Source organism: Triturus cristatus, chromosome 3_2 (assembly GCF_964204655.1).
Source record: "Triturus cristatus chromosome 3_2, aTriCri1.1, whole genome shotgun sequence".
NCBI classification, from domain to species: domain Eukaryota; kingdom Metazoa; phylum Chordata; class Amphibia; order Caudata; family Salamandridae; genus Triturus; species Triturus cristatus.
The window spans coordinates 562,074,745-562,100,163 of NC_140584.1; the positions used below are offsets into that span (position 1 = coordinate 562,074,745).

A 25,419-nucleotide genomic window follows, 5' to 3' on the forward strand; every position below is an offset into this window, starting at 1 on the left:
TTTTTTTATGTTAGTGCTGAGTCGAGGAAATGCTGTTGCTGCTCATGGGGCCGCATGTAAAGGTCAGGAGGGCCGCATGCAGTCCCTGGGCCATACTTTGAGTATCACTGGCCTAAACAGTGCCCTTTGGGTGTTCACAAAGGTTATGGTCGCAGCTTATTTGCGGAGTTTGAGAATACCAATATTCCCATATCTAATCGACTGGCTACAGAAGGCAGAGTTACCGACTCCTGCCTCAACGAGTCCAGTACTTTTAGGCTATGATCCTGATGTTTCAATCTGCAGCCTGGGTCTCAGTGAGATCGGCTCTGAGGCCTCTTTGCCTCCTACATCCTGCTTGTGCACCACATCAGGTGGAACAATCAGGTTTTGCAGTGCAATCTGAGTCCCAGTGGGCTCAGCAAAAACAAAATCTGTCGGATTCCATCTAGGTGTTGACAGAGACTGCAAAATACCTGCAGTGGTGGCAGCTTAACCGCAATTGAACCAGTGGCAGATCCCTCTCCCTACCCCACCGAGAAATATTTGTGACGGATGCATTGTTACTGGGTTGGGGAGGTCATCTGTGATAAGTGGAGATTAGAGCACTGTGGTCTCCAGCTGAGGCTCACCTCCACATCAACTTGTTGGTTTTATGAGCAATTTTGTAGGCACTGTTCCTTTTGACAATCAAGGGGGACTGGTACAGATTCTCACAGACAACGCACTTGCATATTTACTGGAACAAATAGGGCGGTATGGGGTCATGGGATCTGTGCCAAAGGCTCTACACCTTTGGAAGTGGCTGAATGCTCAGGGCATTTCCTTGATTACCCACCACCTGGCAGGATCTTTAAACACCAGGGTTAAAGAACTCAGCTAACAGTGTCTAGCAGATTATGAATGGTGTATACACTGTGAGGTGGCACAGCGTGTCTTCCAGTAGTGGGGAGAACTTTGGCTCAATCTATTTGTCAGGAAGTAAAACACAACGAAGTGTCCTTTGGTCCACCAATATTGAAAATCTTATTCATTTAACATCATCTCTCTCACACAGATTCAACCGAAGGGAACACAATTACTATTGTAAAAACAGTGCGCCAACACACAAATGATAGTAAAATTGATACATATCAATTTATTAAAAACATAAAACAAATATAATAGGTTAAAAACAAGAGAACATTGGATCATATATAATTCATATACTTATATACCAATCTATTTGTCACCACACAAAATGCAGTGTCCCAAATTTTGTGCTTTGTAGTTCCCAAGGCAGCCTTCCTTACGAGATGCCTTTCACCAACACTTGGGTTTGGGACTCTTGTACGCCTTTCCACTACTACCTCTCTGCGAAGGTTGCTTAAGAAAATCAGGAGAGACCAGGCCCAAATCATCTTAGTGGTTTCAGACTTGGCAAAGAGAGTGTGGTAGCCGAAACCTCTATAAACACACAAAGCAAACACCTAGGTCTTCAACAGGAAAAGGAGAAAGGAAAAAAGAGGAACCCAGCTGAAATGGGTTATTCTTTTTTAAAGACGATTTCCCTCACCCATCAAAGGTGGCATGCTTCATCATCGGGAATCTCTTTACATTGTGATAGCTGATCATGGTATGGGTTACAACTCCCTTATTGTGGATGTTTTATAGAGATATGGTAGACACTCTGTGGTGATCTGAAGGGTGGTGACACATTCAAGCAGGACTGATTTACTCCTGTAGTGTCCTTGGGTTTATTTCCTGACACTGGGGCACATGAATGAAGGTATACATGCACTCTAGAGCCGGTTAACAGGGAAAACCATAGAGACTACATGGGCTGGACACTCGTCATTACGAGTTCCCCAGCTTCATGATAACATCACTGTACTATGGGATGTTTGGTACCAAACATCTCATCTTAATAAACCTGTGCTGATTCCAGTGTCAGGTTTTAATAGTAATTGCACACAGAGGAACCCTTAGAGGGGTCCCCAGAAGCATACCAACCCTTAGTGTGGCCACTGGTGGTGTACGGTTGGTGCTGAACTGAACTTTGCGCAATACTGACCTTAACTCAAAAAGACTGGTGTTGTAAGTCGATATTACCTATTTGTATGCTGAAGGTTTTCTTCCTCCCATAGGTTAACATTGCTAAGTCTGAAAATAGCACTGAGTGTACACTTTTGATATTGAAAAGTATTTCTATTGCAAAATGTATTTACCGAAGACTAAGTTCTGCAAAATAAATGTAACCGAGTATTATTTTTATAAATTGGTCTCAGATTTATTCATTGGAGTGTGTGTCTCGTTTATTGCCACTGTGTATTCAACAAAGTCTTAACACTGTCCTCTGATAAGCCTAACTGCTCGCTCACACTACCACAAAAGAGAGCAATAGTATTATCTACTTTAGCCTCTGGGGATCCACCAGACTCTCTGCACACTATGTCTCTTTTTGGTATAGTATATGGAGAACCAGCTTCTTTCATTGCTGCTACCCTTGGCATCCCTCTTCAGTGCCAATGCCCTAGGTACCAGGAGTACCATTTACTAGGGCCTTAGAAGAAGTACTGAAGTTGTACCAAGTAGGAAACAAAAGGTACAGTGTAGCGTAAGAGCTTCTGGCACAGAGGAACAGGATGGCAGGGACCATGCACACTCCCTGTAGCAGTTGCATCATTTTCCAGGCAAAAAGTGAAGGCTAACCATGTCCAAACGAGGTACTTTCCTACATAACCCCCAAACGAAAGAGGATGAGACTAACCTTCCCCTAGAGAGTATTCATCGTCCAAGCGGATACACTGGAAAGGCCATCTGCATTGGCATGGGCAGTCCCAGGTCTGTGTTCCACTTCAGAGTCCATTCCCTATATGGATATGGACCATCTTAGCAGTTTGGGATTCTTGCCTTTTATTTGCATTAACCACCTGAGAAGCCTGTAGTCGGTTTGAACAAGGTAGTGAGAGCCAAACAGGTATGGTCTCACCTTCTTCAGGGGCCAGACCACAGCAAAGACCTTCCTCTCAATGGCACTCCAACGCTGTTCCCAGGGGAGCAGCCTTCTGCTGACAAAAGCCACTGGATGCTCTTGACCGTGGTCATTTATGTGGGATAGGACTGCTCTATTCCATGTTCAGAGGCATCTGTCTGCGCAATGAATTGCTAGACATGATCTGGAGCTTTCAGAACAGATGCAGAGCACATTACTTCCTTCAGAGTGTCAAAAGCCTTTTGACAGTTCACTGTCCAGTTCACCATTTGGCATTCTTTTGGAGGTCAGTTCCGAGAGTTGTTATAATTCTTCACGAACCTCATTTAGTACCCAGTCAAGCAAAGAAGGCCCTGACTTCAGTCTGGGTTGTTGGAGCCACCCAGTCCAGAATGGTCTGGAACTTGGGTTGTAAGGGTTAAATGTGGCATCCACCAACAAGGTGACCCAAGTATACAATCTTTCCCTCACCCTGTGGCACTTACTGGGCTTGATAGTGAGGTCTGCATTTCTCAGAGCCTCTAGTAATTTACCAAGGTGGATCGGGTGGTCCTGCCAGGTGGAGCTGAATAACATCTAGATAAGATGCACTTTAGGATTCCAATCCAGCAAGGACTTTGCTCACCAACCTTTGAAGAGTGGCAGGTGCATTTTTCAAACCAAAAGGCATGACATTAAACTGATAATGCCCATCTGGGGTCTAAAATGCAGATCTTTCTTTTGCTCCTTGAGTCAGACTTATCTGCCAGTACCCAGATATAAGATACTCAGATACTTGGCTGCTCCCAAGTTCATCTGCCCTAGGAATTGGGTGTGCATTGGTTTTGGTCACAGCATTGAGGACTCTATAGTCCACAAAACCTAATTTCTTTCTTACCTCCTTTGGTATGAGGTTTGGGGACAAGAACAACTGGGCTAGCCCAGGGGCTCTTAGATGGATCTGTGACCCCCAATTCCACCGTATTGCTGACTTCAGTTTTGATGCTCTCTTTCACATGATCAGACTGCCTGTGTATTTTATACCTGACAGTTAGGCTTTCACCAGTGTCCACATCATGGGTACACCAGCGTGTCTGACCACGGGTCACAGAGAAGAACTAGGACTTGCCTGAGCAGTTAGGGTGTCTGACAAGACCACTCCTTCTACTAACCCATATTTTGGATTGTTGGTCAGGAGGTCAGGGAGAGGTTCACTCTTTCCTTCCTGATCCTCATTGTAACCATGAGCATGGTGACATCTGCCCTGTCATAGTAGGGTTAAGGCGATTTACGTGGATGACCCTTTTGAGGTTTCTGCAAGAGCCAAGGTCCAACAGATAGGTGACCTCCCATTTGCTTTCTAGGATAGGGTGGGTCCACTCCACTTATCAAGGAGAGTCCTAGGAGCCACAGGCTCCAAAAGTCACACCTTCTGCCTTGGGTGGAACTCAGCCATAACAGCCTTTTGGTCATACCATTGCTTCTGGCGCTCCTGGCTGGCCTCAAGGTATTTATTTGCTTTCTCCATGTATTCAGCTTTCCTGGAGTGAAGGCTAATCACATAGGCCACTATCTTCAACAAGAGGTCTCTCCCATCCCTCCTACACAAGGCACAATGGTCCACTGACAGGATGACCAAACAGAAGTTCAAATGGGGAGAACCCCATTCCTTTCTGTGGCACTTTCTTGTAGGTGAAAAGCAGGCATGGAAGTAGGACACCTCATCTCCTTCTGACTTTTTTAGGGAGTCCACCAATCATACCTTTCATGGTTTTGTTGAATCTTTCAATAAAGCTATTACACTTGGCATGGTATGGGGTAGTGAACTTGTAGGTCACTCCATATTCCTTCAACATGTGTTTCAGGTAGCCAGACATGAAGTGTGTACCTCTGTCTGACACCACCTCCTTAGGGAAGCCCCCCCTGCTAAAGATACCAATGAGGGCCCTAGCCACTGCAGGGGCAGTGGTAGTCCTAAGGGGAATAGCCTCAGGATACCTGGTGGCATGATTCACCACCACTAGAATATATCTGGTTCTTGATGCTGTAGAAGGGTCAAGAGGACCAACAATGTCAATCACACCCTCTTAAAGGGAACCCTAACCACTGGGAATGGAATTAAGGGGTCCTTTGAGTGGCCACCTGACTTGCCATTGGCTTAACAGGTGGCACAGGAATATAAAACCCCTTCATCTTCTGGTATATTCTTGGCCAGTAAAAGTGGATGACTAGCCTACTCCAGGTTTTCATCTGGCCAAGGTGTCTAGCTAGGGGGATATCATGGTCCAAAGTGAAGAGGAATTCCCTAAACACCAGAGAAGCTACCACTCTCCTAGTGGCTCCAGATTTGGGGTCTCTGGCCTCAGAGTAAAGAATCCCTTTCTCCAAGTAGGTCCTAAGGGAACCACTGACATCACCTCCTTCCTGTGCTGCAGCTTGCTGTCGCAGGCTTTTAAGAGTGTGGCAGGTCCTCTGCCCCTCGTACAGTTCTTTCCTAAAGGCTCCTCTGGGCCTAAACCCCTAAGGCTCAGTTCGCTCTTGGGCTGACTCTTCTTTCTCCTGACAAGAAGGGTCTGGTGTCTGATTGGATGCTGGTCCCCCAGTCTTCCTGCTTTTTCTGTTTGAGGGCTGAGCATTATTCCATATTCCAGAACCTCTTTTTTAGTCTGGGCTCTGATTTTTGCTCACACCCAGTGTGGGATAACTAGCATTCTTGCTTGGAATCTCAGTTCTGCCTCAGCCCAGACTGAGGCCTTCAAATCATTACCAAGCCAATGTAGGGCCATGGCATCCTCTGTGGCACTACAACATCGTGCCTGGTTACAGATCACAGGTTTTTCAGAAGCCGTCCAGGCTACCTTGGTCAATATGTCCTTTGATGGCACCCATCATTTTGGTGGCCAGGCCTACTCCGCTTTACAGCGTTTCCATGACAGACGAAGTGAAACAGGGTCCGAATTTCTATTTTTCTAATAATAATCCTCTTTGAGTTTTTCCCTATACTAGGGTTGTATGGGGGATAATAATCTTTAGGTTCTTACGTGGACGGCTAGGTCATGGCATTGCCATGGTGCTATATGTTTCGCATTTTGGTGACACCCAATGTGCTGTTCCTGTGGTTAGCAGATATTATTGTTTTCAATAATGTCTTTGACAGATTATGTGGTAGAAAAAACCTATTGCATAGGTGTTTCCCTTCCCTTTTGCCTCGGATGATGGGCTTCATGCTCAAGAGGTTATTTGCTTGTGATGTTTCTTCCTGTTGGAAAGTTTACCTACGTCTCATCCTTCTTTGGAAGCAGTTCAGTATGCTAGTATACATTACAGGGTCCTCTGCAGCCCCCACGGTGCGGGGGGGGGGGCAACCTCCAGGTGGCCCCCACAGCACCGCACTTTGGCCGGAGAGCTCCATATTGAGTCCGGAGGGGGCCCCTTCACGTACCCTGCAGGGCCCCCCCCCCCTTCAAGTTTCATTACGCCTCTGGAACGGTGTAAACTTAATCGCAAGCTGATTGGAGCGCTGTCAAGTCAGTCCCAGGTCTCACCATACCCCCAAAAGGATGGTAGGACTCTGGCAGAAACGGTCTTCGGCCAGAATGGCGCCTCTGAAAAATACAGCATGATTCGGGCAGCAGTGGCATAACACAGGCCCCCGCAGCCCTCGCATTGCGGGGGGGGGAGCAAACTCAAGGGGGCTCCCTCAGCACAGAGCTATTGCCGGAGAGCTCCCAATTTAGTTCAGAGGGGGCCCCTCACCGCACCTGCAGGCCCCCACCCCCAGTTTTGTTACACCAGTGCACTGATTTACAATGTTTCCTTTACATATGGTGATCGGGGTTCACTCTTGTTAATCAGAATGCTTAATTTAACAAACCACTCAATTTATTTCAATACTTTTTAGCCAAACCTACCTTTAAATATCTACGTTTACATACCTGAATACTTTACGAGATTAATCCAAAAGCTAAACTTTTCAGAATGTTCAAAACAACTCAAGTATATTTTCTATAGATAGTATCAACCATGCCTAAATGTATTTATTCTTAGATTTCACATGGCATATGATGGCATTTTTTGTAAACCATGTTGGTTATTGCTGTTCTTCATCAATAGGAGAGTAATGTGCGTCAAGGAGGTAGAGATACTCGGACATAGAACTGTAGACTGGGATTACCTGTTCGAAGATTTCACACGCCCTCCTTCAGTGGATGGAAAAACATTACATTTCTTTGTGAAGGTAAGTAGAATAAACTGCTGTTAAGCTATAACGTGCACTATCTGTAAACATTTTCACTTCTATTTTTCCACCTTTCATATCGCTGCATTGCAGATAGCTTGCTCCAAGCAGAACAGGGAAAGGTCCCTACAATGTGCCAACATATTTGAGTCTTAGAAATATTTAAAGATTTAGTACTCTCGATCGGCCTCATATTAGCTGCTAAAACCCAGAGCGCTATGATCCTGGAGTACAGATATTACATATAGTTTGCAATATGACCTATATAAGGTCATAGGGAAGTACTGGTTTATGTGCACAGACAAAGAGGGCCTAGAGGAGATTTAGGGACCTGTGTGGGCACACTCCCCACTTATCAACAACTATACATAACGAGCCCACGGGTCCAGAATGAGTGTCTGAGAAGAAGGTGGACTTGAGAAGACCATGCGCAACGTAGGGGATATCCCTTTTCAGGACGGTTCCCCTCACACACCATAGGTGTCATGCTTCATCATAAGGGTGCCTCCTCGCGTCAAGACCTAGTCCTAACGCAGGCTACAACCCCCTCTCTACGAGGGAGGAGCTCAGGAATGTTTTTATGTGGGCAACTGGTTTGAAGTAAAACCCTATGTGAGTGTGGTGTATGAAAAAATCATGAAAGAATGTGCAGTGCTAATGAAAGTGATAGTGAGTTTATAACTGCCTGCGAGGCTAGCTGACAGCAAACTTTTTTAGCTACCTAGCGACAGGATTAAAAAGCAGTAAGCTGGGTTATGGAGCTGACCACCATTAGAGACAGCCACATATACAGGATCAACATGTTTCAGCCTTCAGGCTTTCATCAGGATCAGTTAGCGAACAGCTACTGCAACTGGTGTAAAGGTGCACAACAAAAATTAGATGTGAAGGTGCCTCGGTATCCTGTACTGAACCAGAATGGTTATGTCCAGTAGGCCTCACCGATGGAACCAATCTAAGGTAAAATTGTTCCCACTTCTGTCTGGGGCTAATTTAGCCGTAGGTACACGCGCCAACCAACGTTAGGCGGAGATCGTTGTCTCCCGAGGCGGGTGAGCTCCTCCCTCGTAGAGAGGGGGATGTAGCCCGCATTAGGACTAGGACTTGACGCGAGGAGGCACCCCTATGATGAAGCATGACATCTATGGTGTGTGAGGGGAACCGTCCTGAAAAGGGATATCCCCTACATTGCGCTTGGCCTTCTCAAGTCCACCTTCTTCTCAGCCACTCATTCTGGACCTGTGGGCTCGTTGTGTATAGAAGTACTGGTTTATGTCTGTGTGTATTCTCTACTGCAGATGATGGGACACTTTGAGTGGTTAAAAACAGAAATATTCTCATTGATGACTCACATCGGACAGATAGACTTGTTGGTAAAATGTGAGGTGGTCATTGGTTTCATTTTCTGTTTTTTTGTGATTGAATAGTATTGCAATTATATTTGTGCATGCTGCAAAACATCTTTACATTCGCCCTTTCTTTGTTTAAAGAGCAACTTCGGTATCAACATGTCCTAGCTACCAAGAAGCTCAATCTTTTGCAAGCATTAGCCAGAATTTGGATTTCTTTAAGATGCCCAGTGTACCCCGGTTACTGAAGATGTTGACCAACACTTTTTCTCCAATAGCTTATCATGCAACTCAGTGGGACTTGAATGTAATGCTTCCTCATTAAACGAATTTAGGCCTTGCCTTTGAATATAGTTGTTTTTGTAAGGATCATAAAATCAAGATACTACTCTTGGTAGTTACAGTGTCTACCAATCAACGCGAAGTGTGAGTAACAGGCAGTATCAGCACACTTAGCTTTAAGATGGTTAAAATGAAATTTTGTGGAAAGCCTATTTTTCCAATTGATCACTTTTCAAATATCATATAAACTAGTACATCCTGTCATTGTCTCTCCCCTTCCTGCTAAAGCATTAATATAATTAAATACAACAGACAAGGCTTCCTTTCACGTGGGCTTCGATATGTGTTTTCATTCAAGAAATTTGAAGTGCAGCAACGTGATTCTTTTAGCACCAGTTTGAAAAATATATTGTAAAGATGAAATGATGCAGGTAAGTGGTTAAAACTTTAGTTTTATTGTAGAGCAGCACAGCGCATCCTTCCAAGGAGAAGCAAACCGATAACTGCCTTTCAGTGATTCCAGAACACTGAACAGCAGGATAACAAGCACACTCCATAAATTCTAAGAATGACATAGGAGGGCACGACAAAGGTAAGCGAAGAATGTAACACATCTCACCCCATAATACAAAAGAAAACAAAATAGCAAAACAATAAACCAACAACACAGAAATACTACAAAATTGCTCTAAAATGTTCCCGCTAAGACCTGTATCTTGCTTGTACACACTTGGTTCTACTGTTTAGTTTTACTCTTGAAGCAACAGACAAATCCTCACCCAAATCAGGACAAGAGCCCAAAAGGGTTTTAGGAACAGCAAACTTGGAATCTTCACAGGACCTGCATTTGACAACTCTTCTCATGTTCCACACTTTACCATCCTGGGTAACCACACGATTCTTGCAAACTTTCACCACTTTGATTGGATGGCCAAACTTGGAACTTCCTTTGACCAAGAACCCAGGTTTCTTGATCCTAACTAAAAATCCCCAACAACAAGATCAGGAACCCTTACCTTCCATTTTCTGTCAAAGACTTCCTTCATCTTCTTCTCTCTCACCCTACCAGCAATTACATGCAAATCAATATCATCACTCTTCTTGCTGGATTTCCTTATCCACCACGGGCAAATACCAGAGACGGGATTTTTACCTTTCAAAAGCTTAAAAGGACTCACACCTGTCACCGAGTGAGGAGTAATGCGGTATATCCACCATCTCTTCTTTAAAATCTCTCTCCAAGACTCACTTGATTTACAGGCTGACTTAATCCCCTCTTTAAGAACTTTATTAAATCTTTCAACTTGACCATTTTCCCTAAGTTCATAAAGGGAAGTGGTGATATGTCTGATACCACATTTGGTGAAGAACTCCTTAATCTCTTGAGAAACAAGTTGCACACCATTGTCAGAAACTAGGGTTTCCGGACATCCCTCCCTAGCAAACATTTCTTTGAAAAATGAAATAACAACTAAGGATGTGGCATTAGCAACAAACTTAACTTCAGGCCACTTAGAGTGATAGTCTACCAAAACAAGAGCAAAACGAGCATCAGAAGGTAAACATTTGAAGGGACCAAAAATATCAAAATCTACTTTCTGCCAGGGAGTCACCGGTTTAAGGGGAGCAGAAAAAACCCTAAGCATCTTGTCACTGTTAATACACTCAGAACAACACTCTCTGACAGTTCTATCCACCATCTTATCGAGACCAGGTCACCAAAAATTGGCCCTAATGAGACGATTCATTGAAGACATACCCAAATCTCCAACATGGGCAAGCTGTAAAATCTTATTCTGCATGACCACCGGGGGGAATAATATTACCACCTTTAAACAGTAAACCTTCCTCTTCCTCAATTTCCTCAGCAACCTGACAGAAAGAAGTCAATTCTGAAGAAGCACATTTTGGCTTTGGCCATCCCATTCTCAAATACTGCAAAATAAATTGATTGGCAAACAGCATCATTATCCAAACCTTTTCTCCATTCAACTTTAGATACACCTGAAAACTCAGAGGAGACAAAATCCTTGACAGAAGCTATCATATCAAAGTCATGTTCAATATGAATGCTACAGTTATCAGGGCAGGGTAATCTCGACATGCAATCAGCTGTAACATTGCTTTCATCAGGAACAAATTCAACCTCAAAGTTGTATTCCTGAAGTCTAGAAGTAAGACGGGCAATACGTGCAGTGGAGTTCCAGCCTCCCCCAGGGGGTAAAATCCCAACAAGAGGTTTATGATCAGTTCTCAGTAAGGACCTGCTAACCCAGACATAATTCCTGAAATGTTCTATGGCCCAATTGCATTACAAAAGTTCCCTCTTAATAACGGCATACCTTCTTTTAGTTCTCGAGAGAGTTCTGGAAGCAAAAGCTACACACCACTCATCTCTACCACACCTTTGAGTTAACACAGCACCCAAACCGTATAAACTCGCATCAACAGTGATCACACACAATTTTTTCAGACAAAAAGATTTTAAGGTAGGAGCCTCCACAATCTCTCTCTTAATCAACTGAAAAGCCGATTCTTGTCTTACAGACCAAAGAAAATCAGAATCTTTTCTCGTCAACTCTCTGAGAGGCTCCATTTTGGTAGCATAATTAGGCATATATCTGCTGTAGTTTTCGCATAAACCAGCAAAGGACAACAGCTTTTCTTTATTGTCAGGTGATGGTGCCTTAACGATAGCATCAACCAGGGATTTTTTTAGCACAACCCCATTACCTGACAAAGTATGACCAAGATACTCCAAAGATTCACAAAAACAAAATTGCACTTCTCAGCCTTCAGTGTCAAACCAAAATTCTCTAGTCTATCGCACACCATTTTGATATGGCTCAAATGCTCTTCATTGTCTTTTGAAAAAATAAGAATGTCATCTTGAAAACATTTGAAAAACACTCAGGTCTTTGAAGATATGGTACATCACTCTCTGAAATACTGATGCCGCAGAGGCTAAACCAAAAGGCATCCATTCAAACTGGAATAGACCATGAGGTGTTATGAAGGCAGTGAATTTTCTGGAATCTTCCGTAAGTTCAATTTGATGATACGCCGATTGGTGATCCAGCGTGGAGAAAATGTGAGCTCCTTCTAACATACTTACCATTTCATTGATGTTAGGAAGAGGATGGCAATCGATGACTAAAGTAGCATTAAGTGCTCTTACGTCCACACAGAGTCTCAAACTTTTATCAGGCTTTCAGGGTGAAACAATGGGGGAAACCCACTCTGAGGACTCAACCTTTTCAATGATGCCTACTTGACCCATCCCATCTAACATATTCTTCAATTCTTTCCTTACAATAATGTGCACCCCTCTAAGCTTTTGTTTAACTGACACAGAACCATCTTTAACTTTAATTTTATGGCTGAAACCAACCAACTTTCCCAGTTTTTCTGAAAAAACATTTGGATAAAGGTTGGGAAAATCAACCTTGAGAAAAGACTCTGCAACAACAGACACAGGTTCTTTACTCCTGGGGTTCAAAATGATACCTAGTTTGGCTTGATCTCGCCATCCCAACACATTTACGCCTTTAACAGCCACATACAACTTGATGCGGTATGACCGTTCTGTGGATTCAATATCAAGCTCTTCAAACCCAACGATGTCAATTTTTGACCCATCAAAACTCTCCACAACAATATCGGACTCCGTGAGGGAATACAAATTGATTAAATCACCAAAGCATTGAATGCAATACTCTTCAGTAATGATGGTCCATGGTGAGCCAGAATCTGCCAAAAGCTCCAATTCTTTGCCCAACATATGAACCAAACACTTGGGAGGACCAATGTTGGAAGTAAGAGAGTCAGTGGAAACATTGCGAATAGAAACTACTATACCAATTTTGGGATCCCACTGACTAACATCCTCAACAGGAATCTCACTAGATACACACAACACTTTCCCTTTTGAGGAATTACTAATAAAACATTTTAGAAAAGTGTCCTAGACGTCCGCACTTACTACATTCCTTGCCAATCGCAGGGCAACGTGGAAATGAGGCAACATGACCAGGGTTACCACACCTAAAGCAATGGAAACTTTTGGAATTATTAATCTTGTTGGCAAAAACATTTCTAGAAGGACCTGGAGTGACCCTATTTACAACTCCCGACAAGGGTTTTTTTAACATCCTTGTTAAGAGACTTCATCCACTTTTCTGATTGCTCTAAAGCTTTTGCAGTGATAATGGCAGCTTCCAAATTAGGATCACCCATTATCCATAACTGCTCTTGTACTGTTTTGCTTTTGACATGAACAATAATCTGTCTCTTATCATTTCATCAGTAATCATACCAAAATTACAATTAATAGACAAAACACGCAAAGCTGTAAGAAACTCATCAAAGCTCTCACCTTCTTCTTGAGCTCTAGTATAAAATTTGAATCTATTAAGAGCAACACTAATGGTTGGCTTAAAACGATTCTCAATACGCAACAAGGCTTCATCATAGGCATTGTAATCCCCACCAGATCTGACAGAAGGCAAAGTCCTATATACAACTTGCCCTTCCGAACCCAAACTATGGAGACATTTTTTTTTTCCTTTCCGCAGACATCCTTTCCCCAATAGCTTTAAGGTACGTAATGAACTCTTCGGTTGGATACATCTGCCTGTGTATTCCTCACCTTTTGAATATCCCCTGCGCCAGAATTGCGTGGAAACTTTTTCCTAGCTCTCCACGCCGACAAAGTCGTCACAATGCTACGACTCCGCTGGCGGCTCCACATGACGTCATCGGAGCCATAAGAGAGCCTCGTCGGCGTGATGTCAGTTCCCTCTTTTTCGTGCCGTCGACACGTTACTGTTTTGTGGGACTCTCCAAACTGTGTCGAGTTAGTTTGTTATTTCTTCAGCTTTAACTGTTGCTTTGCGATGGCGTCTTGGAGGAAGTCAGGATTTAAGCCCTTTAGAGAGTGTGTGGGTCATGTGTCCATCACTGACCCCCATGAGGACTGTTTTTGGTGTTTGTCGTTGGATCACGACGTGGAGGACTGTTCCAGCTGTCGTAAAATGAACCCAAAGGCTCTTAAAGAACGGGAGCCCACGTTTTTTATGGCAAAAGCAAAGAAGGAAAGGAGAGGACGTAAAAGGTCAAAGTCGAAGTCAAAGTCGTCGACTTAACATGCTTCGAAGTCGTGGAAGCACAAGAAGAAGAGGAGACATGGCTCTCGGCACCGTTCGTCGAAGGGGAAGTCTTCGAGGTCACCTTCTCCGGCTCCTCAACATCGTCAGAAGGACTTTGTGTCTCCTTCGCTATCTCCTCAGATGACTCTGGAAAGATCTCCTTCTCCAAAAGGTACTCCGGTGCGGTCGCCGACGCCGAGGGGTTCACTGGACTCGGAGGGTTTGCCAGTTCAGGATGATCCTTCTCCTGTACACAAGGCTGAATCTGTGGCTCCGCCAGAGGGTCTGGCTGTTCTGACGTCGGATGCTCCTCGTGTGGATGCTGACTCGACTCTGTATCCTCAATTTCCTACTCCAGGTTCAGATCCAATGCATTTTTTAAATGCAATGTATGGAGTATTTGCCAAGGCAGCCTTCCCCTCTGGAGCACCTTTGGGTCCCGTGGGTCCGCTGGCCTTCAATTTGGGCATGCCTCAGCATTATGCCCTGGCATCCTTCGCGTCTTTCATGCCGACGGAGCCGTCATGGCAGTTTCCGGCTCCGAGATTTTTGAAGCCGTATATGGAGTCCCCGGCGCCGTCTGGTGGGCCTTCCGCTCGTCTTCGTACGGTGCCGATTCCACCTTCGGATCCTCCTTCGATGCCGGCTCCGGACCTATCGGCACCGCGTGTGTTGCGCCGCTGACACCGCAACCAAGGTTGCGCTCGAGGAGAGACGCAGAGACTGTTGGAGGAAGAACAGTATCAGAGAGAGGAGGTTGAAGAGGGTGAGATAGAGTAAACTGTAGATGAATTCGAAGGGATTCAGGAGGCAAGTGGCCTGGACACCTCCCCAGAGTGGGCGCTTTCTTCTTCAAGGGCTTCTCCACCTCATGAGGTAGCTCCATATCATACCCTTCTCGAAAGGCTGCGGAGCTTTTAGACTTACAACTGGTTAAAACTTTAGTTTTATTGTAGAGCAGCACAGTACATCCATCCAAGGAGAAAGCAAACCGATAACTGCCATTCAGTGATTCAAGAACACTGAACAGCAGGATAACAAGCCCGCTCCATGAATTCTAAGAATGACTTAGGAGGGCACGACAAAGGTAAGAGAAGAATGTAACATATATGAATTCCTTAATTCAGTTTATCTGATTGAGGCATTATTTGGAACATTATTGGCTCAGCACATCCGTGCCTAACTATTTTCATTGCCCCACATGCCACAATACCTTCTTCCAAATGCAGCACATGGGAAGAAAGAAAACACATTTTTATAGACTGTCTGAATACTGGAAATAATTTAAAAGATGAAAATTCTATTTTGGACGCCCAGTTTTCAACAAAACTTTGTTTTCTGAATGTTAGTTAACCACTGTTATTAATTAGCGTCCCATTGTCCAGGAAGAGTTCCCTCCCCTTTCTAACATGGTGCAACATGTGGCCAAAAATGTTCTTAGATGCTTTTATGGTCACAAACCAGTAACTGAATACGGCCTATCATGAGACTCTAGACTGCTCTATCCCGCGAAGTAATGGACAAACAGGCGGAGACGGGAGCAGTTTCTTTATTCCTCACTTCCCCCTATCTCCTATACTTACTTTCCCTTTTCACTGTGGCTCCTCCCTTTCCTCCCTCCAGCCATGCCTGACTTCAGAACAACCGGAAGACAGGCATAACGATATGACATCTCCCCCTTTTGTATTTTAAATGTTCAATGTCTCTCTCAGAGCTCTTCAATGAGTCGGATGGGCCTTTGAATATTCCGTCGCGGTTTTCTGGGTCGTAATTGACTGTGAGGATGCTCTCGTCTCAGATCACGGGTCTCCGATACCCATATGGGTTCTTCGTGATTGTTCTCTTCTTGACTTGAAACGCCTGTGTCCCAGTCAGGCTTCCGAGTCTTAGTGTAGGCTGTCGGGTTGCATCTTTTGAAGTGCGACACGTTTCTGGTCGTTCTTTTGCTTCCAGACTCCGCTGTAATCATAGTTCCTTTCCTTTTTGTTACTTGTAGCGGGTGATCATGGTAACGGCTATCTGTTTTGGATTTCCTTTATCGTCTCACCAGCACCCAGTCTCCTTCTTGGATATCAGATATCTTGGCGTGTCTGCGGTGGTCTGCATATTCCATCATTTTCGCCTTCTTGGTCCGATCCAAATTGACCAAAGTCTCGTGGTCCGACGTTGTGATTCTGGACTGCATGATGGTGTCTGTGGTTGGTATCCGGGTGCGAGGGGTCCGGCCGAGCATCAGAGTGGCGGGACATTGGTTTGTGGTGCTGTGTGGCGTGGTCCTGTATGCCCGCAGTACTTCATTTAGTGCTGGTTGAATATCACGGTGGGTCACTTCAGCTTGTTGGACTGTCTTTTGGATGGTGGCCATGAATCGCTCCACCATCCCGTTTACCTGGGGCCACAGGGGAGTAATTTTCCGATGCTTGAAGTTTAGGTGTCTCGCGAATTCTGCAAATCCTTGTCCATTAAAAGGTGGGCCGTTATCAGACTTCACTACCGTGGGGATTCCCCATGCGGCAAATGCTTCATCAATCACCGATATGACAGTGGTCGCTTTGGTGGAAGAAATCTGGTGAGCAATGGGGAATCAGGAATATTCATCCATAATGACGAGGATGTACTTTCCTGACTTCAGTGGGCCAAAGAAGTCGATGGCCACATGTTGCCAGACACTATCTGGTAAGTCTGACATCTGCAGGGGAGCGTGTGGTTCTTCTCGCTCTACCAGTTGACAGTGTGGGCAGTCTTGTAGTGTGGTCTCCACCATTTGATCAAGGGAGGGGAACCAGACACGCTCTCGCAGCGCTTTCTTCGTGGCTACTACTCCTCGATGTCCTTCATGTGCTAAATTTACAATTCCTTGTTGCAGCTGGCTGGGAATGACGATTCTCTGACCTCTTAGTAATAGTCCATTTCCACTGATGGAGAGTTTGTCTTTGACGTGTTTGAATGCCCTGAGTTCCTGTGTGTTGATGGTGTCACTTATCTTTGGTTCTTCTATGTGCCGCCAGGAGTCAGTGCGAACACGATGCATGATGTCTTAGAAAGTGACATCGTTTGTAGACGCGTCAATGATGGCTTCTAATGGAACAGCCGGTGGGCAAGCTCGATCAATGACGAAATGGAGATATTCTTCCGCTACCGAGTGTCGCGCTCGTGTTAGAGCTTGGGGATGCCGTGAGATGTAGTCTGCTGGATTCTCCGCCTTCCCCTGTTTGTGAATAATGGTGTACGTGTAGTCTTGCAGGCGGATGCCCCATCGTTCGATGCGCGGAGGCACCTTCGCCCTGGGATTCCCAAAAATGGTGATCAGCGCTTGGTGGTCGGTGATGAGTGTGAAGTGCTTGCCATACACGAAGAGGTGAAAATGTTCACATGCCCATACGACTGCCAGGCTTTCCTTTTCAGGTTGGAAATATGCCTTTTCGGTGTCGGTAAGACTGCGGCTGGCGTATGCAACAATGTGGCGTTGGTCTGCTTCGTCATCATATTGCGCTAGAATCGCTCCTAACCCAACAGGGCTATGCCAGCCCTGTTGGGTTAGGAGCGATTCTAGCGCAATATGATGACAGTGATTTCTGTCTTTCGCTTGGGGTTGAAATACGCCAAGTTGATGGCTGAGCTCACCGCTGCCTTTATTTTTTTGAAAGCTCGATCACACGTGGCTGACCATTGAAACCTTTGTCCTTGTCGAGTTAGTTCCCTCAGGGGGTAACTGATGGTGGCGCTGTCTTTGATGTAGTGGGCACAGTAACATCTTGCGGCTGCGGAGTGTCCAATAGGGCTGACACTTTTTCGGGGTCTGGTTTCATGCCCTCTTTTGAGAATATGTGGCCGTAGAATTTGAGAGTCGATTTGTGGAACTGACATTTGTCCTGATTGAGTGTGAGGTTTGCGTTGAGAAGGGCGTGGCACACTCGGTCCAGCACTTTGTCATGATCTTTCTGGGTTTCTCCAAACACCAAGATGTCATCGCTGTAGTTGAAAGCATTGGGGATGTCTTGTATGACCCGCTGAACAGCCTCTTGGAAAATCTCAGCAGCTGATGAGATCCTGAAATTGAGGCGTTTGTACCTGAAAAGTCCTTGGTGTGTGGTGAAGGTGGTGATATATCGTGATAGTTCATGCAGTTCTGGCTGGTGGTACCCCTTGTTGAGGTCTAATTTTGAGAAAACTGTTGCCCCGTTCACATGTGTGATCATGTCGCTGATGTGCGGGCCTGGGTGTCTCTCTCTTTCGATGGCTGTGTTCGGGGCTCGCATGACTACGCACAGGCGTACTTTTGTTGTCCTGGCCTTTCTTGGGCACAGCCACAACTGGCGACGCCCATGGGGTGGGTCCCGTTGATCTTTCTATGATGTCTGCCTTTAGTAGATCTTGGAGTTCGTCATCTACCGCTTGTTGTAAGTGAAATGTCACTTTCCTGTGATGCTGTGCCACTGGCGTCACTTGCTCATTGATGTGCAACTTGACCTTGAAATGAGCTAGCTTTCCTAAACTGTTAAACAGCTTCGGGAACTTGTTGACAATGTCTGGCAAGTCGTCCACTTTGTACAGGATCTCGACCAGCTTTAGGCGTTCCGCTGTTGGTAGGCTGAGAAGACAGTCTGCCTGCTTCAGGTCATTCAATCACGTGAATTTGTGCTTGAAATTTCCTGCCCTTGTAGGTCAGTGTAGTACGAAATTGTCCTAGACAAGGTAATGGTTTTCTGGACATACACGTGTATGCCCGTACAGCGGCTGGCTCTAATTTCGGTTTCGGGTTCATGCTTTGGTATTCAGTGGCGCAAATGTAGTTGAGTGATGCGCCTGTATCGAGAACAAACTTGGCAGAGTGACTTCCTATTCAGATATTTAGTCTCTGGTACTTCTTCAGTCTATCTGGGTCCGCCACCATGCAGACGTATTCATCGCTGTCTTGTGAAATGGGTCTAAGAGAGGATGATTCTCTGGATGGTGACCGTTGAGATCGATATGAGCTGTGTGACTGTGTACTGGATTTTGATGAGCTTGTCGAGTGGTCTCTCCGTCCCTGTACAGCCCTTGCGTGATGGCGTGCTCCTGTGTTTTGTTTGGTCTGTCTCGTCTCTGTGCGCCTGGCTAGGCAAGCGGCTTCAAAGTGGTTGTCTTTCCCACATTGGTGGCATTGTTGACTAATGGCTGGATATTGACCCGTGTGCGGGTAGTCTTGGTCGCACCGGTAACACTGTGAGGGGTGCCTATGGGAGTGACTGTTCTTTGTCCCTCGGTGGGGTGACTTCGTACGAGGTGATCTCGCAAGTCTTCTCGAGGTGCGACGGTCTGGATGGTGCCTCGGTTCTGTGTGAGATCGCACACGCAGAACGTGTTCTTTTTTTCCGATTTTGCTGGCCTCCGTTTTCTTCGCGTGTTCTTCCGCTTGATCATTAATGCGAGTAAGTTCCTCTATTTCGTCTAGAGTGTAGTGCTTCTTCAGTAGTCGGCGGCGTGGTGATTCAGATTGACATCAGTCAATGATTCGTCGACGTAGTGCATCTTCTGCAGTGAAGTTGTCGAATTCACAATAATGAGCTAGGTGTTTTAGATGGGAGATGAATGGGTTTGTCTCGCTCTTGGGGCGCGAGGTTGAATGTGTAGCGCTCGTAGTCTAGATTCTGCTTGGGAAGAAACTTCTTGTTCATAGCTTCTCTCACGTCCTCATATGACGCAGCGTTGACCGGAGGTAGGTCTTTGATGATTTGTCTGACATCTTGGCCTACAATATTACGTAGGGCTACAAGTTGTTGGTTGGAGTCGCGGACTTGGACCCCTTCATGAAGTCCTCAAGCCACCTCTTCCATGCAGGGCCCATGCTGCTACCAGACATCAGTGGTAGTGGTTCAGGGGGGGCGAAGGTATGATACTCCCATGGGTATCGGTCCAGGATGCGGAGCACCATGTGCTGTACTGGGCGCAGCTTGCTGCGTTGAGTCAGGGTCCGACATGGTGGGGCGCAACGTGACTCTAGTGGGCCTTAGAGACATTTGGAAAAGTTCAGTCTCACTTTGGCAGGCTCCAGGGATCTTTTTAGTAAACTGCCTGACCTTAAGATGGCCGCCGCATCAGGACTTAGCTTGTCTAATGCAGAGTGCCTGACTTTAAAATGACCGCCAGGGGGGACTCATGCAGGTGCTTCAATTCCACGTTTCATTGGGCATTGTGAGCTTACCCCAGTTTGCAGGCTGCCTCTCTTTCTCTCTGTTTGCCAATTAGGCCCTCCGCTGCATTGTTTCTTTAATTATGGGCCGCCAACGATTGCTGTCCTCATTCGTGTTTCTTTGATTTTGGCGCTCCGCTCTCATTGGCGGCAGCGCGCGCTTCCTCAGGTTTGCGGGGATATCGAAGGGGGGTGCCTTTGATCCCACCCTGTCGTCGCCAGTGTTCTATCCCGCAAAGTAATGGACAAACAGGCGGAGACGGGATGCGAGAGCAGTTTCTTTATTCCTCACTTACCCCGATCTCCTCTACTTACTTTTCCTTTTCCCCGCGGCTCCTCCCTTTCCTCCCTCCAGCCATGCCTGACTCCGGAACAACCGGAAGACAGGCATAACGATATGACATAGTTAACTAATCATGGATCTTTCTAGTTCTCAAGGAAGACATCAGTGGCTCCCTTAGCTTGCTGCCTTCAATCTTGTTGGACAATGGGCATGTCAATCTCCCATTTATTTCTGTGACTTTGACGATGAATGCAAAGACTGTAGTTAGCCTGCTTCCATGATGTACTCACTCCCTAGCCCAGCATTTATTCAGCCTACTGACTAGGAGCACACCAGCGACATTTAGCAAATGCCAGCGGTATGCTTTCTGTACACGAACAGTTTTTGGTTCAACAATGTGATTTGTACACATTTTGTTGTGACCAGCTCCATATATTCCCCTACGAATCTGAGTTACCCTAATTGTCCCCATATGAACATAGTAGGTTGTTCTGCATATGCAGCAGCAATGTCTCAAGTGTAAATTAAGCGGTTAGAGAAACAACCTTCTGTAGAAGTTCCAAAAATGAATGCAGGAAAATAATGTTCTAATCAGTACGCCATCTTTTATAGGCACCGGTGGAAAAGAATGTCCGAGATATACTGTTTTGGGAGTCAGTAGCTCGGTATTTTCCAACATAGTCCTCTCAGTGAAATTCTCAGCCTTTTCACAACTAGTAATTGAATGTGATCTGCTACCCATCTGCTTTGGGTCACTTACCACACTTCAGGCAGAGGTTGACAGGAGCAAACCCAATTCTTTGTAGCATTGCACGTTTTGATCAGAAGTGTTACCATTCTATTCATATTCACAAGTTTATCAAAGACCAGTAGTTGTATAGCAATAGGTTCCATTGTATAATTTATTCTGCTCATTCTGTATTAGACTCGAATAGTGTTGTCGAAATGAGTAATGATTGTGCACACGTCCTTATCGCTGGAAGACCCTTCTTGGGTAGCCATGCACTGTACAAATTGTAGAAAAAGACATTTCTGCACGTTAATATGGTACTATTTTAATTACTTTAAATAACACTAGAATAAAATACCCACAACTTGTATATCATTATCAGTGTGTAATTTTAATGACGTGTCAAAGCATTTTGCACCCAACACTTAACAGAATTTGAATATCAGTTATGTTTAGAAGGCATTGCCGTTCCCTATACTGAGTATTGCACTGCACTTTTATTTATTTTTTAATTCTCATTGTATTGTGACCTCCACTTCTGAAAGCAATTGTGCAAACCGTTCTTCGGTTATGAAGTGGCACACTTGAAGATATGTATGTTTGTGTAAACTGCATTGATGTTTAATCTTGGTTTCTCTTTTCAATAGGATCAAGGGCTTTCGGTATTCCATAAAAAAGACAGTGCTGTTCAAGAGTGCCTTAGAAATGTTCAACTCCCAAATGAGAGTACAGCAAAGGTAAACCATATGTTAAAAATATATTAATTACTGGGAACAATTACCAAGTCCTTGTTATGAAGAAGGCAAAAGAGGCGAAGGAGCTTTCACTCACACATTTGAAATGTTATATTTTACTGAGCAGCTGGATATATGCTTAAACCTAGCCCTTTTATAAGTTCACTAAATACGAAGTCCACCATTTGTTTTTGGTAAGCATATTAAGTGTTGTGGTAACTCGTCTAATTTATTTAGGAAGGCCTCTAAGTCAAAGTTGAAATGAAATTTAGAATAAAGTTAAATATCTGATTGAAACATCTAGCCACAGATTCCTTAACTGGGAATATTTCCCAGGCATCAGAGTGGATTCAGAAATTTTCGAGCAGTACATCTACTTACAAGCAGGTTGTATTGTTCGGCTCTGCGTCGGCAGCCACACCAGATGTGATGTGGGTGTAGCCTATATAGGCGCCAGCCCAGTGCGCTGAAGTCAGTTCTTTTCTTTCTGCGCCGGTCAGCAATGATCCTTGAAGAGATACCCTTAGTCAATTTTTGACTATTTTTTATCATCGACTTTTTGTTGACACGTTTTTGAGAATTTCTTCTTCTGGTGTGACAAGGATGTCCCTTAACAAACCTTCAGGTTTCAAACCATGTGGTGCCTTTCACAGGCAGATGTCTATAACAGACTCTCACATGATTTGTCTATGGTGCTTGGAGAGGGACCACGACTCTAAGACCGGCGTGGACTGCTGCGCCATGCACCAAAAGGTGCTGAGGCAGCATTTCTTTAAGTTCTCTGACGTCGGACGACCCCGCAACATTCACCATTCTGGTCACGTGAAAAGTCTTGGGACTGCTCACATAGCCGCACCAAATTGTCATCGTCTCGATCCAAGTCCTCAAGTAAGTCCCACTGAAAGAAAAATTCGAAGACGTCTTCAACTTCGTTGCACCCATCCAAATCTTTGGACAAGGTGTGTGAGCACTCCATACCTTGTTCCTCTGTTGAGCCTGTGCGAGGGTCTACTCTGTGCCTCCCTGACTTTCCAAGATGAATGTCTTGACAGAGGTGCTTCAACCTGGATTTGCCCCCACCAAAGCCTTGCTCCCACTTAATGAAGTCCTTACCGATGTCCTCCTCTGAGCCCTACATAGCGGCTCGTGTACCCAGGACAATTGACTGCCACCATCGCCCTGCTCCTGGGGGCCTCAATTTCCTCACCCAGCGCCCCACCTCTGACAGTTTGGTGGTCCAAGGCACCACTTCCAGAGTCAAACCTGGTGTGTTCCCTACCACTGCATCGGATAGGGAATCCAAGAGCCTGGATACCTTTGGTAAGAGGTTGTTTTCTTCCACCAGCCTAGCGCAGTGATCAGTGAACATCACATGCCTCTTGGGCCGATACACCCACACGATCTGGGACTTGGTTGCACAAGTGCTGCCCATGGTATTAGAGGAGACCCGAGCCATACTGTTGCAGGCAATGGCAGGCAGCAGAGACTCCGCAAAGTTCACCATCAGATGTGGGCTGGACACAACCAACTCACCGGGCAGTGTGATTTCATCATCATTTTTGGGGAGATGTCTTAGCTTCGCTCATTGACATGCCCTTTGATGGCTCTCACCATTTTGGTGAGAAGGCAGGCTCACCCCTCTACCGCTTTAAGGATAGCAGAGTTACGGCCAAGTCCTTGGGCCTATCCATGGTTGTTCCTAACCCCAGTCTGCCTTCTGCCCCTTTTGTGGCTGCAGAAGGGGCTCACAGCCACATTCGTTCCCACCTAGCTACCACAGCCAACAGGCTTCCCAGCCTTTTCGTGGCCAATGACGCAGTTCCCACAGACCAAGTGGGGCCACTAGCCAGAGGTTGGTCCAGTCCACCATCATACCAACATGGGGACCTAGTGGGGGAAAGGGGGTCAGGGTAGGCCAGGACCCAGTGTAGGGCAGGATACACCATCACCTGCTCCACTGACAGTCGATAACATCCCACAAATAGGTTTTACAGATAGTCCAAAGGGGCTACTCCATCCCCTCCATCAATGCCACCCACATACGACAGACTGACGGTGGACCATTTCTTCTTGCACTGTCAGGAAGTGTTGGCTCTCTGGGCCAAGTGAGCCATCGAGATAGTTCCAGCATCAAAAGTAGGTCATGGTTGCTATTCTCACTACTTTCTGGTGTCGAAGAAGGAAGGAGGACTTCATCCTACTCTAGACCTGGACCTTCTCTAATTCTTCCTGAAAAAGGAGAAGTTCAAAATGCTCACATTAGCTCAAGTCCTGTCTTCCCTGGACCCTAGAGACTGGATGGCAACATTGGACTTGAAGGACATGTACTACCACATTCTTATCGTGCCTGCCCATAGGCGTTACCTGCGGTTCATGGTAGGCCAAGGGCACATCCAGACTGCTGTGCTCCCTTTCTGCCTCACCAGTGCCCAGCGGGTGTTCATGAAAGTGATGGTGGTGGATACAGCACGTCTGCAGAGGTCAGGAGTTCCAGTCTTCCCTACCTTGACAATTGACTGGTGAAAGTGGTCTTGCCCCAGGCAGTCTCTTCCACCTTTAGACTACGGCTGGCCTCCTGTAATCACTGGGGTTCACTGTAAATGTGCCAGAGTCACACCGGACTCCTTTTCAGATGATCCCTTTCATCTAAGCCATTCTGGACATAGTGCAGTTTTGGGTCAATACCTCAAACGGCAGTTCCAGGATATACAGGCTATAATACTGATTTTCAGCCTCTACCATACATTTCTATGTGACTGATTCTGAGGCTGTTTGGCCTCATAGCCTCCTGCATCTTGCGATTTACACATGCCGTTGGCATATGCAGACTCTGCAGTGGAGCCTGAAGTCCCAATAAGCACAGCATCGGCTAAATCTCTCCGACATGGTCCAGATCTCAGCGGGAACTACAAAAAACCTGCAGCAGTGGCTGACAAACTGAGATTGGGTCAGAGACAGATGCCTCTCCCTTTCCCAGCCACAGTTTACTGTAGCGACAGATACATCACTCCTGGGTTAGGGTGGCCATCTGGGAGAGGTGGAGATCAGAGGACTCTGGTCTCTATCAGAGTTTGATGCACCACATCAACCTGTTGGAGCTTCGGGCGATCTGATTGGCATTGAAGGCCTTTCTTACCTCAATCAGGGGAAGTCTGGTGCAGGTTTTCTTCCGCGGACAGTAACACCGCCATTCAATACTTCAACAAACAGGGCTGGTTGGGGTTGTGAATCCTCTGTCAAGAGGCCATGTATCTCTGGACATGGCTGCAATGTCAGGATATTTCCCTGGTGGTTCAATCACTCACAGGCTCTCTGAATGCCAGGGCAGACAAACTCAGCCATTGATGCCTAGTGGATAATGAATGGTGTCTCCATCCAGAGGTGGTGCAAGGTCTCTTTTAAGAATGGGGAGAACCTTTGTCAGAACTGTTTGCCACTGCTGAGAATATGCAATGTCAGCAGTTTTGCGCACAAGAGATTCCAAGGCAGCTCTTGCTTGCACTTTTTGTCTCAAGTGGAGTTCCGGCGTCCTGTATGCCTTCCCATTGATACC

At 45.7% G+C, this 25,419-nt stretch overlaps 1 protein-coding gene across 1 annotated transcript in view; it reads left to right on the plus strand.

Annotated features, from left to right (window-relative positions):
* VPS13C (vacuolar protein sorting 13 homolog C) overlaps window positions 1–25,419 on the plus strand; it is a 2,873,871-nt gene that overhangs the window by 2,812,707 nt on the left and 35,745 nt on the right. The window contains exons 81-82 of the mRNA XM_085648297.1: window positions 7,046–7,169; window positions 21,780–21,869. Of these exons, the coding sequence (XP_085504423.1) occupies window positions 7,046–7,169; window positions 21,780–21,869 (214 nt within the window). The remainder of the gene's footprint in view (window positions 1–7,045; window positions 7,170–21,779; window positions 21,870–25,419) is intronic.